General features: G+C 34.7%; 1 protein-coding gene and 1 long non-coding RNA gene across 2 annotated transcripts in view; both read left to right on the top strand.

Moving 5' to 3' along the window:
• Positions 1-1,204, top strand: part of LOC109846578 — a 1,642-nt gene extending 438 nt beyond the window's left edge. The window contains exon 2 of the long non-coding RNA XR_002248561.1: positions 746-1,204. This is a non-coding gene — a long non-coding RNA (uncharacterized LOC109846578). The remainder of the gene's footprint in view (positions 1-745) is intronic.
• Positions 3,660-16,154, top strand: LOC109846662. Its single transcript, XM_020415908.1, has 10 exons — positions 3,660-3,668; positions 4,198-4,467; positions 4,831-5,186; positions 5,289-5,400; positions 12,956-13,118; positions 14,183-14,331; positions 14,408-14,559; positions 15,192-15,306; positions 15,440-15,621; positions 15,869-16,154. The coding sequence occupies exons 1-9, from the start codon at positions 3,660-3,662 to the stop codon at positions 15,578-15,580; spliced, it is 1,467 nt and encodes a 488-aa protein (XP_020271497.1). The 3' UTR covers positions 15,581-15,621; positions 15,869-16,154.

Genomic DNA, 17,040 nt, shown 5'->3' with positions numbered 1-17,040 from the left:
AATTCTTTTTATTTTACGTTTTCGTGCAACCTCTTTCAGGTCTTTGTGGTTTAAGGCAAAATCTATAGATGGGTAATGTTGAAGAAATGTTTTTTAGAAAATTTTAATTTTGTATATCTGTGGCTTACAACTTTTTTTTTAATTTACTGCAGAAACTGAACAAGTAGACTTGTTTTCTTACTGTAGGCAATTATGAGCCTCATTTACCTGGAATTTTTAAAAGAATGATAACTGTAGCATTTCAGATTATTTGAATTGCTAAATTTTGCATTTTCCTTATTTCCTGTGAATCAAATAATTTGGGTAAGCCTGTGTTGCTTAATATGAATTGATAATACGGATAAGCCTATACTATTAAGTCGAGTCCGTACGCGATAAATTTGCCTACCACTTATAAAAATACGATATATCTTCTCCATCCCACAAGTGAGTCAGAGGTGTGGTATCATAGGCTACTACATAGGCTGATGTATTCATATTTTCTATCACATGCATTTGTTCGTGCTTAGTTTCTTTATTCTATCAAAGTTGGCGTCTCTACATGCATTTTCTTGATATGTTATTATTAGTCAAGAAGCTTTTGTAGCCAAATACAGTTTCCGCTTTAGTTTTGAAGCTAATGATGGTTTCTGCAGATGCTTATGGGGATACCGTGGACTTTCCCTCGTTTTATTATGATATGTTATATTTTTTTTTTAATTTTTTATATCAATTATGGTTTAACACGCTTTTCTTTTATTGATAGGGACATAATCTTGTTCGTGGGTGGTCAAGGGTGTGCTTTTGAACTACTAAATCAGAGCGTTGCTTCGGTTCAGAACAGTTGCTCCCATGTTTTCCAAGCGGATGCCTGAGCTGAACTGGGGTTTGATGTCTCTGAGAAATTTTTGGAGATCTGCTTGCTAGAATTAAAAACTGGACAATTGCTGAAGTTTCAAGGTGTTGACGTGGAATTTTCCTTGTTTTATATAATAAGATACTAAGAGTACTTTGGTGATGTTTGTAACGGGACTTGGCTTGTTATCAGGCAGCTGTATCTTTGTAGATAATAAAGAAAAGGAAAGCATCAAGTATTATTTATTTATTTATTACTGCTTATGTTCCAACTTAACTAGCATTTGCAATGCTAGTTTCTGTAATGTCGTGAGTAAAACCTTCTGTAAGTGCGTTATTGAACTGGAGCTTATCTGAGTTTTAGTATGAATGTTATGCGTGAAGAACAGAAGACTGTTTCATGCTTGTTGGAGCTGCTACTGATATTTGCTCTTCTTACCGATACTCAAATTGCACATTGCTCCCTTTGATGTTGGCGGGATCGTTTCATCTTGATCTGTATTGGGTGAAAAAGGTTTTAAAATTCAAGTTTCAATGTGCCTCAGCCCCCACCCAAAATCCACCCACACATACACACACCAACTTCCTTCAATGTGTTGTAGCTCCTATAATTTGAAAAAATTGTGTTCAGGCCCCTCCTCCTAAGTTTCAATGCAAACTCTTATAAAATCCCGATTTTACCTTCTCCCCTACACCTCCCTTCTGCCCCCTCCCCGTAGCTCCGGGCCTTTCCTCCCCTCCCTCGCTCCTTCCTACACCTGCCCTCCTCCTCCTCGCGTCCCCCTCAGCCCTCCCCCCCCCTCCTACACCTCCCTCCTCCTTCCTCTGGTCGCCCCTCAGCCCCCTTCCCCCGCCTCCCTCCTAGCTCGCCATCCCTCTCTCTCCCACTTCCCGTCCCCCGCTCCGCCTCCCTCCCCTCCTACACCTCCCTCCCCGCGCTGCACCTCCCCTTACACCTCCCTCCTCCTCCTCCTCACCCCCCTCCCCTACCTCCCTCGCCCCTGCTCTGCCGCCCGTCGTCGTCCCGAGGAACTTCACGTCTCATGTTAACTATTATAGTTAGCATGTTAACTATTTATAGGTAACATGTTAACTATTATGGATAACATGTTAACTATTATAGATAACATGTTAATAGTTAACATGTTAATTATTACAGTTCACACATTGAGCTCAAAACATATTTATGAAATTATAATAGTTAACATGTGTTGATGTTTAATATCACACAGCCAAATAAAGTCACGGAGTTTGCAATGGGCCGTTTTCTTTTTTGACTTTATGTCTGATTCTGGACTTAGGATGATTGAGCAATCTGCACACAAAGAGTCGTAAGAGGACGGGGATAAGTTCTCCCATGGTACCTCCGACGATTAAGTCAATTGATGAACTTGAGCTTGAGTGGAGTAACAGAGCTATGTGTTCTTGTTTTTGTGTAGTGCGTGCTCTTGGGGGTTTTAGATTGCGAACCTCTAGCTATATTGAATAGCATTTACATATATAAGGGATGCCAATGGCAGATTAGTCACTTCATGAGTCTACAATAAGACGGTAGTGAGGCGGTGATGAGGGGTGAGTTGAAAAATAAGTCATCATTTGCTCCACACGTGTTGGTTTGTGAGTGATGGGAGATCACTTCGGCAGCATTGGGAGCCAGCAGCCGACAAGTCTTCAAGATTGTCGAGGACGGAGACATAATGATGATCATCAAAGATTAAACAATGTTGAGAAGTGACACCTATGCTGACGGATTTGAGATAAGGACAATCCTTTAGTTTCGTAGAGAAGCAAAGTCCATAGGGCCATATCTTTGAGTTGCTGATTCTCGTGTCGACCGACACCGCCTTTCGCGTCGACTCAGGAGTGTCGGCCTGTCCGACTGGTTGGATTGTCGTCTCGTCTCAGCTAACAATCGTCTCTCGAGTCGATATAAAGATGTCGACTCGTCTGGGGGGTCAGGATCTTTTAATGTCGACAGTGGGCAATGTCGCCCGCCTATCATCGCGCGACACGGGGAGGGCGGGCGGGCGGGGGCGCGGGGGGGCGGGGGGTCAGCTTGTTGGGCTGGTTGAGATGCTGACTCATCAAGTCATATATCCGGGGAACAGATATGTCCCATAACAACATGTTATCTATAACATTTAACATAGATAACATTTAACATGTTATCTATAATAGTTAATATGAGCTAGGATGAGCTGGCATGAGCTGACATGAGAAAGAGAAATGATAAAATTGGGATTTTAGGAGCTGACATGTCTAATCATGAGAGGGCATGTCTAATCATGAGCTGGAATCATGATGGAGGGCCCTGGACACAATTTTTTCAAAAAAAAGGGGCTGCAGCACATTTAAAAAAAATATGAAGGGCTAGGACACATTGAAACTTGAATTTTGGGGGCTTGAAGCAATTTTTACTTGTAATTAATAAGCGAGAGAAGTATGGCTGGATGCTCGAGTCCAAATATAAAGAAAAGCTAGTAATGAATGTCCAACATATGAAGTGGGTTCTAATAATGTCAGTGCTCAGCAAGATCTAAATTTTTTTCCCCCTCTCTTGTTAGCGTGTGGAAGTTTATTAGTCTTCACAAAGAAATTTAATTGATTCGTTTTCTTCTCCATTCTTCATACTTTGCACCCCCCAAACTATTTCGAGCCTCTTCTTACTCCTTACTCCCTGTACAATCACTTTTCCCTCATAAGACTATTTCAAACACCCACAAAGCAAAAAAGATGAAGTCGCAACTATATGCTGAATTTTGTTTTGTAGTTCAGGAAGAAATCATGGAAGGATTTAATAGTTTAAGAAGCGGTGAGAGTAGCACATGGAGGGAGTAAGAAGGGATAAATTGATTGTTCAGGGAGAAGAAGCAGGGTTTGATGCGTTCAGAAATCAGTAAAACAATAGATAGATAGATAGATAGATAGATAGATGAGTCTTTGGACCAAAAGAGCCTCTAAGCAATAAGCGTAAGGCGGTATTTATTATCCGTGAAGGTCTGCTCAACATTGATGAGTAACATTACCATCACCTGATATATTGTGTACGTATAATTTTTTTTAATCAAAGAATATTTTATTTAAATCTGAAACTAAAAATTATAAAATAGATTTTTTTTTTCACCCGGCTTATGGCGTTTATTATCCCTTTGTTTACTATCGAAGGCATAATATAATAAACAACATCCTTTTCCTCATGTCTATATAATATATATATATTATATATTATATATATATATATATATAATATATATATATATGCTAGTGTGACATCCGTGCAAATCACAACCATATTTTTTTGCCCGTTTACGTATCTCCGATTTAACTGTTATATGTGTTTTTTGATTTTTTGAGCTGCTATAGTATTTCCGCCGCTGCTGCAGCGGCGTAGCCAGGGTTACTCTTATCGCCTGGGCCAGCTGCCGCAGGGCAAAGAAAGTGGTCGGCCCTCTACGCCCCAGCTCCTACTTCTCCGCCGGTTGGCCGGCCCTCTACGCCTCCGTCCTCTACGGCGGCGTCTTCGGCCTCCTCTCCATGGGCGCCGCCCTCTCTGTCGCTGTTTCGGCCACGGTGGTGACCTGGATCACCGTCCTCATGTTGCTCGCCTTCGCGTGGAAACCAAGGGGGACGCTGGTGATGGAGGCAGTCTGGCAGTGGCGTAGCCCAGCGATTTTTTGCCCAGGGCAAAAAAAATTCCTGACTACGCCACTGCGCCTCTGTTATAGTATTCGCTGCAGTAATATATTTTTTAAAAACTACAGTTTTCAGTTTCATGTTGCTACAGTAATAACGCTACGGTAAATATTAGTGTAGCATTTGGTATAGGGTATGAACAGTGAACGTTGGGTAAGTGAGTAAATTTCCCAGCGCCTCAGAGGAAAGCTTGGAGCGCAACCCCCTTCCCTCCTCTCCTCTCCTCTCCTCTCCAAAAAGAATGGAAATCTCTCGACTCCGCTCCTTTGAAAAACCCCTGAAGCTCATTCTCTCCTCCTCCAGCCTCGCCTTCCTGCAGCCAAAAACCTAGCTGCCGCTCCTTCAAAACCCTGCTCGCCTTTCTCCTCCCGCCCCTTCCACCTGGTCTCTCGCGTCTTCTCTCCTTCCTCCCGGATCAACCGCCGCCTCCCGCTCCCCTCCGCATCGCCGGCGGCCGCCTCCTCCGCCCCCTCTCCTCTCTCTCCCCCGGCCCGGAAGCTCGATTCGAGGAAGACAGCAGCAGCCGCCATCGAGAATCAGCAGCATGGCTCCGCTTCTGTGCAGAGGAGGACGGTTATCAGACTCACTTGCTGGAGGCTTCAGCAGCGAGAGAGCAGAGCCAGATTCATCCCGTCAAGGGCCTTTTTCTTGTGCACCAGGTGCTTGATTTTATTCCTCTTTGATGTTTTATTTCTATTTTTTTAAGGGTTTGCTTCGCGTTTGTGTTGTTCTGATGTCGGGTTTTGGGGGGGATTTTGCAGTATTGATTTGAGGAGCTTGCAGGCCCAGAACGCGTTCAATGTGATTCCGCCGAATTCTCGGGCCACGAATTATGTGGTGCTTAGGTACTATGATGTCAAGGGCGATCAGCAAGTAAGCAAAACTGTGTTGTTCTGCCTCACTTTTTTTATATGGATAGGTATAGATTTAATGTTGATTTCTTGTTTTCGCTCTCTTTTTTAATGTCGTGGAGGCCTTAAGAGAGGTTGCCAAGGAAGTTTGTTTGTTGAAATGGCAGATGAAATCAGACCATTCCTGATATTTCGATCATGTTTAGTTGTGTAATCCGTGAGTGCTGGCGTAGTAGAGTGAAATGGAAGATTGTGTTACGTTTAACTAGGAGGAGTTGAATGATGGGAACTGTGTGAAATACCTATCCACTTGTAACTGTGGACAGCAAAACATCGTAGACTATATTATCAAATACTGATATCCACAATTACCATATACCTCTGTTACAAATGGGAGCTCTGTTGATCTCGGGCCCCAACTGCACACGAGCTACAGTGCATGCATCTAGTTCGAGAAAGGACATTTCAAACTCTTAGCAAAACTTTAAAGTCATACCAATACTCCTATAAGGAAAAGCTTGCAGCTGATGGTAAAAGGGCTGGCTGTAAAAATTAATTTTTTTAAGATAAACTCTTAAACATAGCTCCCCGCTATTTTTTTTAGGACAGAAAATATCTCAAGTATGATATTTTCTGCCCTACAAAAAATGTGCATCATCATCACCTAAACAATTCGAGACAGTTAGGAAACTTAACAAAAAAGACTTGGTATTGATCTCCAGTGGATCCTCAAATTGGCTACTTTGCAAACCCTTGCAATCATTCCGTTTGATTCATGATATTTGATCATGAAACTACTATTTGTTGATTGTCAACACAAATTGCTGGGGAGTGGAGACCATACAATAAATAGACTTATGAATTGACTTTTTTGCTTGCAAACGCTGCCCAGTGAAACAATGTACTTGTTACACTGATCAACAAAACCCTATGCTTAAGCACAGTAGCACACTACTCAAGATGACCTAAGACCTAGGCTTAAGCTTAAGAACTTTTCTCAATATAAAACTTTGAGTGCGCTACACAAGGCGACACATTAATGGAGGCCCTAACGGCTCACTGCATGAGATGTGGCTCTAGAGAAGAAAGAGATGTTGCAAATGATGGAGGCGACAAGGTGCTGAACTAGGGAGTGCTTCTTTAGGAAATAAACTCATTGGTTGTAATAACTCCTATAACACCTGCTTTGCAATAGAACCCCAGTATTCTATTCTAGACTTCTCAATAAATAAATCTCAACCCAACTTGCAATCTTAAGCTATTTAGTGTATCAAGCACAATAAAGATTCCATGCCTAACAAAAACAACCATAGATCCAAGCAAACAACAAATATAAGCTCTAAACCTAAAAAAAAACAAATTGGTTTGGTGCTAAAAACCAAATCCATATTTTGAGATCAGATTATCAAAAACGGTGATCGAAAAGCCATCACAGATCTGAAGAGCAGGAAGCCAAGGCCCAAAAGGATGTTGCATAAGAATAACAAATTTATCAACCACACCTTGATCTCCATGGAAAAAGCCCTAAAATATGAAAGTTGGATTTAGAGAAAGGAAGAAGGAAGGGGGAGAAGACCAACTTAATAGAGCCATAGTGTTGCCCGTGATCTCCTTGCCCTTGCAATTTCAAATTCTAAGCAATGCGTTGGAAGCAGGCCGGGGGGACCTCTTACAATTTCAAATTCTCGGGCATGAAAGAGACCCCTTGCAATTTAAATTCGAGAGTATGCATGGGGGAGGGAGGGAGAGAGAGGGGTTGTAAAAATAAGTTATCAAGAGTCATTTTCGTAGTAGCAATAGGTTTCTATTGATATGAAACCGTTCTTATGTAGGAAGCATACTTTAGTTAAGTATTAACTGAAGAAATGTGAAATATTCTTGATTTCAATTGTAACTTGGCAAGCCCCATGTCAAGAGAGCTATTATATCCCAACATAATAACAAAAATCTTTCATTCCCTCTATTTCTTCTAAGCTTACTTCTATACTCTTAAAACATGTGCCCTACATAACAAAAGAGAATGAAGCGGGATTAAATATGACATGGTTGAGTACACAAACTTGGGTGGTGATAAACTCTCTTACGAAAACAAAATAACACAATTCTTGTTGAGATGGCTAGTGAGACTTGGCTGACTAATAAAGTAGAAGATTGAAAGCTAAGGGTGGGTTATGATAGGTGAAGGATTCAATACAAGCTATCGTGTTTATTTAAAAAGTTTCTACGAGTGTTAGGTGTGGAGAAAGAAATTTGGAAAAGGACAGGATGGAGATGGGTTAAAAGACACACTTGTTATAATGTTATTCTACACGAGCTATATTGCACGGATACGGGTGCGGGTGCGGATATGGACACGAGTGTGGATATAGGACACGACAAAATTGTAGAAGTTAGGATAGAAGGACACGACTATATAGTTACCTATCAAAATTAATAATCTATATGAGATCGATATTTTTTTTTCATTCACATGTTATGAGAACTAAAATCTTTATATTATTTTTATGTTTTTTTATTGAGTAGATTATAAATTGAAAACCTACTTGTCTTTTAACTAGATACCCAAACAACATTCTAAAATTATACTTATCAATTGGGCATGTGCTAAAACGAATCTATCCCGAGTCTAAAGAGTTGCATAAATTTGAGGTGGAGTGTACGATATACGTTCAAGAAGTGTATCATGAGTTTTTTTAAATTAAAACATGCATTATACATTGAGTACATGTCTAATTTAAAATGTCGTGTGTGTGTGTGCTGTGTGGTGTATATATATATATATATATATATATATATATATATATATATTATATATAGAGCAAGACTCCTATCAACTTTAAGTTAATGTCCACAAGTTTGTAGCCACACATTTTATTAATATAAAACACATTTTTTATATATATACAAGGATCCCTAGGCAATGTGAGTGGTTAAAAACTTTGGTGGACACACTATTCCCTATCCACTTAAGTTGACATAAGTTTTCACCTATTATATATATATATATATATAATATATATATATATATATATAATATATAATATATATAATATATATATATATATATTTATATATAATATATATTCAAGTAGCCGTCTAAGGAGTACCCGACATGTACAAAAGGATACGGGAAATGTCTGGATACGAATATGGCCACCCTAGATGAAGTGTCCCAGGCGGTAAACCTAGGTAATGAGTGAATTGGGGATGGGAAGGAAGAAAACAAAAGTTTTATTGTCACAAAGTAAAGTAGGTTTGAAACTCTGAATGAATTTATGATTTGATCTGTGCCCCATATTAACTGCAGGTTCTATTTATTCTTACATATGTAAGGTTTCAGAAAGTTGTTAGTAGTATCCATTTTTTTAATCTTGTTGAATTCTTTGAATCTCGGCAAAATCATACTTCCTTTAAAAGCACGAGTCTGGAAAAATCTTTCTATGGTCAATATTACCCTTCACTATTTTAAATATTTCATTTATATCTTAATCTATCCTAATCATAATTATATCTTATCTTAATCCTACGTGAAATATCTATAGCTTAACAATTTAAAATTTTATATCAATAAAATATGTAAAACATATTTTTATGGTATATGTTTGTAAAAATAAAGAAATTATACGTAATCATAATTATATCCTATTCTAATCCTACGTAAACTACTATAGCTTAACAGTTTAAAAAAATTATATTAAATTTAAAACATCGTTTTATGGTATTAGTTTGTAAAGATAAAGAAATTATACATAGCTAACATACTATAATACATAAAGTATTGCAAAAAAAATCTAAAAGTTTTAAAATTACACAAAATACCCTAAAAAGTTTAAAATTATAAAAACTATCCTGACGTCTAAAAACTTAAAACAACAAACATGAAATCAAGAAATTAACAGCGAAGAATTTAAAATTTGCGGATAACATCTTATTATCTTAAAATTATAGAAACACTATCAAAAGTTTAAATTACAAACAAGCACCTAAAATTCTAAAATTTCAAGACTTAGAAACAACATAGATGAATTCAAGGGATTACCATAATGCACCTAAAAATTTCAATATTTCAAAGCTTAAAATAACAAACATAAAATTAAAAAATTAACAGCAAGCTCCGAAGAATTTAAAATTTTTAATTAACACCCTTAATATCCTAAAAATTATAGAAACTCCCTCAAAAGTTCAAATTATAAAAAAATAACCCTAAAATTATAAAAATTTTAAAATTTGCAAATAACAAAAAATGAATTCAAGAGATTGTCCTCATGCACCTAAAAATTTAAAATTTATCGAAATTAACCTCAAAGTTACAAAAGTTATAAAAAAACTCTTTCAAAATTTAAAAATTATAAAAAACTCTAAAATTTTAAAATTTATAACCAGTACACATCAAATCTGAAAACTATTGGTAGATCGCTAAAATTTAAATTTTTTAAAAATTAATCAATAGTTTTAACAATTACAAAAAACAACCTCAAAATTTCAGAGTTGTAAGAAATATCATGACATTTAAAAATTATCACCGACACATGAAACATAGAAGTTACAACTACCAAATTTAAAAGTAATTTTAAAAAAATACTCCTAATGTTTTAAAAATTACAAATCACACCCTCAAAGTTCCAAACCACAAAAAGGGCTGTAATTTTAAAACTTGGCAAAGAAAAGTATAATTGTTAGATATTCTTTCATTAATATATATATATATATATTCTAATTTAGGGTTTACTATCCTTTTTCAGCATCTAAAGATAGTCTACGTTGATACTCGTAAACAAAAGCAATAAGAATTGATTAAAAATATCCGGTTAAGAAATAAAAATTTAGAAAAAATTATAGCTTAAAAATTAACATCACCATATAAATTAAAGCAACTGCATAAAATTTTACTAATAAGTTGGAGCAGGAAAACACATTAGTAATATTAATTGATAGATGTTTAAATCCATAAAAATGATAAAAGACTATAATATAATAGCTTAGCATTCAAAGAATGCAATGAATTACGTATGGAGAAACTATCAGAATGTTCAGAGATATCATTCAAAATAATCAAACTATTTTCATTGCAAATGGGAAAATAACGAAAATAAATCTAAAATTTAGAAAACGTCCATGAATAATTTGAATTGGCATTAACATAAGGCATGTCTATTAAAGAAGTACCGACTAAGTTACATTGAAGAATAATTTAATAATTTTATCCCAATCAAAGAAGAATTCTCTATGGAAAATGTAAGAAAAATTAGTAAGCATTCATAAATTTCATACTTTGTTCTTAAAATGCTAAAGAAATTAAATATTAATATTATAATCTAAGATAAATTAGCAATAAAAAATATAAGAATTTAGTTTAGATCTTTGTAAAAAAATAACATGGATAGAACAAATGTAATATTATTGACGTAACAGAAACTCTTGTTGGATGCACATAAGAAGAATTTATTGTAGGAAAAAAAGATAGCTCTTAATCTTATTTAAGTAATAAATTAGGAACACAAAGAATTTCATAACTATGAAATTAATATTTATTCTTATTGAAATAAAAAAGATCAAAGTCTATATTTCAAGAAGTTTGTGTTGAATTTCAGAAATATAATTTAACTTCTTTGTGAAGTTAAATAATAAGATAAAAGATTAACGAGCCCAGGAACGATAACAGCATAAAAAGTACAACTCTAGCCCGATGTCACAATCGAGTAGATGACGAAGATACTACTATAGAATTGCCCGGGAAAAAGATAAAGATGAGGAAGGATTGATATTAGCTCAGTAAAAAAATAGGAGTAAAAGATAATATTTTGTGAATATTTGATAGAATAGTTTAATTATTTTGTGTGAATTTAGAAATCTCTAGAATGCAGCTTTTTTCAGTACTTTTATATGCTTGTGCAGATGTTTTTATCATATTAAAGTATACTAGAATTAGCATTAATCTTTAATTTATAATTTTTTATGAAGGCTATCAATGATTAGGAATAAAATTTATATTCTCTTTTGTATATTTTAGCATACTTTTAAGTAATTATTTTGTCTTATTGGTTTTAAATATTCATCTTCTTTGTATAACATTGTTTCAATATTTTTTACTTTTTGCAACATTGTACTTTCTCAAGTAAAGATTGGTTTCATGTCAAGTCAAAATAATATAAAAATTTAAATTTACTTCAAATTATATTTGTTTTCTATCAATTTTAATATTAACATAAAAATTTAAATTGGGTGTAGCCCATTTAAACAAACATTAAAGAAAATAACTAATCGCAATATTAAAGTTTAGAGACAAAAGTGAGCATAAACTATTAAAGCGAAACTAAGGAACAAATGTTAGTTATAAAATAAGCTAAAAATACTTAATCATGATGTTTAACCAAGTGCATTGCACGTGTATAAAACCTAGTATACATAATTACATGAGAAATGGATTCAGACTATGTAATGCATAAACAATGTCTTTCTTCTCTTTCCAACTTCTAGATGATGTTTGTTCATTCACGAGACTTGCAGGTTGTATGCTGATTTTATTGCTTATGTTATGCATCACTTATGACATGACTGAGTGAAATTAATGCATTAATACTTCAACAATCTTATTTCTCTATTATGGATGAGGAAATATGACATGTAATATAGTTTTTGAAAATATTTCGTATATCTTAATCTATTTCAACTTTTTATCTTTATATTTGATTTTTTTATGCATTATTCACTTTAATAATTTGTCTTTCAACAGGTTAATAACTTTATCTTTAATATAGTTCTATAAATTTAAGTGGTTCTTACATGATACTTGAATTATAATGTGATTATACCTTTGCAGCAACAACAAGAATAAAACCTTCATTAGATCTTCGTGATTGGCTAGACAAATTCTTTTTCTCCATTCAACCTCATTAAGGGCTATATCCTTTGTTAAGTTAATGTGTTCCTTACCTTTTAACTATGTCCATTCATGTTCATCGAGGTCTTCGCTCTTCACCGAGTCCTAACATTATTTTCAACTTAGAGATTATCACTCAACTAATTTGAAAACTTGTTAGCTTTTGGTGCATATGCCTGGACTAGTGTGATTCATTCTCTCTTGTTCTCACTTTACACTTCTTCCAACTACTCGTTAATTTGATAATTTCTTTCCTTAACTTTTGGGTACCATAATTCCTTCAACATCCTCGTGTCTGCTCCTTTTTTCCTTTCTTGACGATGTCATTTGTCAATTGCTTGATATTTGAGATGATAAAGTAACAGCTGGTCATGTAGACATTTTGTAATGCTTTGCCTTCAGTTTAACATGTACTGTATTGCCAGATAGCAATGAGAAACATTTTTCCAGCCTGACATAATTTCATGAACTAGATCCTTATCCTCTCTCTCCATCTTGACGAGTGGTTGACCTAACTAGCAAGACACTGAGTTGACATTTTTAGATTTTAATTTGCTACTTAGCTGTTGGAATTCACATAGTCAGTATTTCATTGATCAGTAATGTGTATATTTACTCTTCCTTGGACTAATGCTGTTCAAGATGTCCATGATGCATGTTTCATAGTAAATGCAACTTAATAAGATCTCTGTTTCAGGGTCTGGAAGTTGGTCTGATAAATGAGAGTCACTGCCATTATATGGTAGTATTTCAGTATGGTTCTATTGTCCTATTTAACGTTTCTGATCACGAGGCTGATGGATATCTGAAGATTGTCGAAAAGCATGCTTCTGGCTTGCTAACAGAGATGCGGAAGGATGGTAAGTATTCCTAGACTGCAACTAAGGACATTGTTTCTGTTCAGAATCCTATTTAATATTCGTTATTGACATTTATTTTAATACCTGCAAAGCTTGAATGGTAAATAATCTGCAGACACATCTGGGCACTTGCACTCACTGTTTTAAAAAACCTCCGCCTAGTCCGCTTAGGCGTACGCCTAGACCTAGGCGCTACCTAGGCCGCCTAACTAGCGCCTAGCGTCTAGGCGGTATTTAGGCTGCCCACCTCGATTTTACGAGCGTTTAGGGGAGCATTGTCTGCTTACGTAGATTGCACCCTGTAGGCCTTGATTGTGATTTTATGTGTCGTAGCCTACACGTCCTCCAAACTCCATTAACCTCCAAATATGAACATCTTCACTACCTCCTCCGACCTTCGGCAAAACCTCATCGACCACCACTTAAATGAAGAAAGAAAAAAACGCTCAGAAACCGCTTAGATGCCCGCCTAGGCGACTAAGCGCTGGGCGCCAAGTCCGACGCCTAGAAGCGCCCAGCGTTTAATGTAACATTGCTTGCACTGGCATTCTCCTTAAATTGGCGGTTGTTGTAGTAGTACTTTTGCAGCCTACATTCTGTTTCTGATCTGCATGCTTCTGCGCACAAAAAAAAAGTCACTCCTTACTTTTCAACCCCGATCTGTGTTTTCCCCTGTTCATCGCTACTTTAAATTTATTGTGCTACTGGAAATTTTGTAGTTACATGTATTACAGTTAATGCCATTAGCAATATCATTTAGCTTTTCTTATAAATGAGCTAGAGGTACGGACATGGACATACCAACGGGGATAGAATATGTGAGTAGCATATCATTAGGTTGTGTTATAAATATTCTAAATTATTTGCTTAAACAAAATTTAAAAGGCAAAAGGTGCCGCATTGGATATGCTGGACAATATATAAGTACCCAGGCTACATAAGACATAGGTGCATACATATTTCTTTGGTCAAGAATATAGTTATGTTTGCATGTTTCCTTGAACTAGAGCAAATGAAGGTGATACTAGCCTTTTACTGACATTTTATAGTTTGAAACAATCCAGACTATGCAGTTGTGGAAAAACCAACTTTGGACTCTTGGATGCAAGGAGGTCTTGACTACATAATGCTCAAGACTCTGAGCATAGATGGCATTCGTACTATTGGAAGTGTCCTGGGTCAAAGTATTGCTCTGGATTACTATATTCGACAAGTATGTTTTATTCTCAAAATGTAGTCTATGTCTTTAGCAACCAAGAAAGATTTTAACTTATTCTTTTATTCCTTAGGTTGATGGAATGGTTGCAGAATTCACAGATATCAACCGTGGAATGGAGAAAACTGGTACCTTCACTATGAAAAGGAAAAAACTCTTTCAGTTAGTGGGCAAGGCAAACTCAAATCTTGCAGATGTCATTCTTAAACTCGGGCTCTTTGAGAGGTAATCTTGATGTTAATGAGTTATTTTTCTTTGGTTTCCTCAATTTTCCTGTAATTGGAGTCTTATCACTGTCGGGTTCTTTTTCTCTTAAAGAATGTGGCAGTTACAAATTTAGATTTTCTATCCCTGTTCATTAATCTTACTGCAATTGGCTTTTTGAAGACTTTTAACTACTTTTAAGTCTTATGTTGGCTTGCTTGGTGTTTTAAGTTGTGAAATGAGCTCCTCTTTTTTACTATTTGGGAGAGAGATCATTTGTTTCACTTTGATTTTGATCAAGTAATGTACAATATTGGACAGAAATTTGACTACCAAATCAATAAAAACCATATGCATATCCTTTCGCTTCTTTGTATTCTCCTTTCAGTCTTCTTTATAATATATAAAATGGGTTCCAGAGTTGATCTCCTAGGATAAAACCAAACTTGGTTTTTAATGTATCCCAAGCACTCTCACGAAGTTCCATAGTATGACTCGGTACCATTATAGTATGAACAATTTTATATCTCGTATTCCTATATATTAGCATCAAAGTGTTAATTCTCCATTGAACGTTTATATATAGATGATTTTTAATGTATCCCAAGCACATATAGTGCACAACTTCTATGAGCACAATGTTTCTGCAACAGATCTGACATCGCTTGGAAAAATGCAAACTATGCTCAAATCTGGGAGTATCTTCGGGATGAATATGAACTAACTCAAAGATTTGGCAGTCTTGATTTTAAGTTGAAGTTCGTTGAGGTACATTAAGAATGATGCTGCGTAATTTATGGGAATGTTCTTTCTAAAACTTGTATGTTCCTAGAGCATATGGGTATTATTTGGTAAATTAGTGGACTAACTTGGTTTTTTTGTTCTCTCTCTCTTTGTGCAGCATAATATTAGATTCCTCCAGGAGATTCTCCAAAATAGAAAATCTGACTTTTTGGAATGGCTTATTATTATTTTGATAAGCGTGGAGATCCTCATCTCTGTTTTTAACATTGTTCGTGAATCATCAATTACTTCCTTATAGTATGCAGAGGATCTACAACAAAACCAGGGTTGAGAAAAGAGGTCAGTATAGAATATTTTCATTTAGAATGATTATTGATTTGTCTATTTAAGAGGTCTGCCATGGAGTTGAAATCTATTTGAAGCTGTAAACTGGAGTCATCAGTACCTTGGTCAATTATCCTGAACTCTTATAAACCTATAATGTAATGTTGCATTAGGTCTATAAATGATCAAGCTGCTGAAGTTTTGTAATTTGACTGTCACAAAAATCTCAAACTCTTGTTTTCTCATTATCTTCTTCTTGCAGGTGTTGTGCGAATGTATCTCTACTTCTGTAACTAGTTCAGAGATTTTTGACGATTAGGTTTCTCCTGGTTATTGTTGGAGTAAAGCGAAAATCAGGGTGTTATATGAAAGATTGTTCAATAAGTGGATAATCTCCAGCTTCAGATCTTTGGACTTGGGCATTTTTTGCATGTACAGAGGCTAATAGAAGAGAGCTTCATCTTCAAATGATTCACATATTGCAAAGTTCTTTGGTGCATTGTACATCTAACTTCAATTTTATTTTTAATGCAATGATAATCTCATCATGAATGTTACGAGTAGTGAAATTGTAATAGATGGAAGCCGGATATCTAATTTGATGTCAAGACTTATAAATAGGGAGTGTTTGGATACCATGATGTTTTTCATGTTTTCATGGTGTTTTTGCCAAAAATAAAATATTATGTGTTTGGAAACTATGTTGTTTTTGTTATGCAACAACATCAAAAACAAAAAAACACCACTTATTTCAAAACACCAAAAAGTTGCTTCAAATTTGTTGTTTGCGTTACAAAATTAAAAGGTGTTAATATAGCGTTCAATATAGTGTGTTAATAATATATTTAATATGATGTATTAGTTATGTAACATAATATAATATAAATTATTTAATATATTACATTATAATATTAATTTCCTAGCATATCAATACTATGTTTATATCATTATATATATTAAAGTTAATGAAATATAATAATTATATTTTAAATGCTATATTATATATTAAATTAATAGTAAATTATAATAAAAGAAAATAAATTAATGAAAATAGATAACAATTAATAAATAGTCATATGGCGATGGTATAATGTTAAATTATATAACGAAAGATAATTCTATTATATTATTTTAATTATTAGAGTATATCATTAATGTTTGAATAATATATTTTATAATATATTAAAATTTTAACATGTTATGTAATAATATTTAATAATAAAATAATAACTCCTCTAAGAAAATAAAAAGATTAAATACTAATATATTTCAATGTATTTGTAATATATTATGTAACAAATAATAATATATTGCATTATAAAGTAATAACAAACTAATTATATATAATGAAGTAATTAACTTATTAATGATAACTTATATATACTATAACAAATATTAATATAACAATAATAATAATATCATAATATTATATCG

Source organism: Asparagus officinalis, chromosome 7 (assembly GCF_001876935.1).
Source record: "Asparagus officinalis chromosome 7, Aspof.V1, whole genome shotgun sequence".
NCBI lineage: Eukaryota > Viridiplantae > Streptophyta > Magnoliopsida > Asparagales > Asparagaceae > Asparagus > Asparagus officinalis.
The sequence above is the reverse complement of the archived record's forward strand: the minus strand, read 5'-3'. Positions and strand labels throughout refer to the sequence as shown.

Coding starts and splice junctions, on each gene's coding strand:
- LOC109846662 (XM_020415908.1), top strand. Junction 13,119..14,182: donor AACAGAGATGCGGAAGGATG/GTAAGTATTCCT, acceptor GAAACAATCCAG/ACTATGCAGTTGTGGAAAAA. Junction 15,307..15,439: donor TTAAGTTGAAGTTCGTTGAG/GTACATTAAGAA, acceptor CTCTTTGTGCAG/CATAATATTAGATTCCTCCA.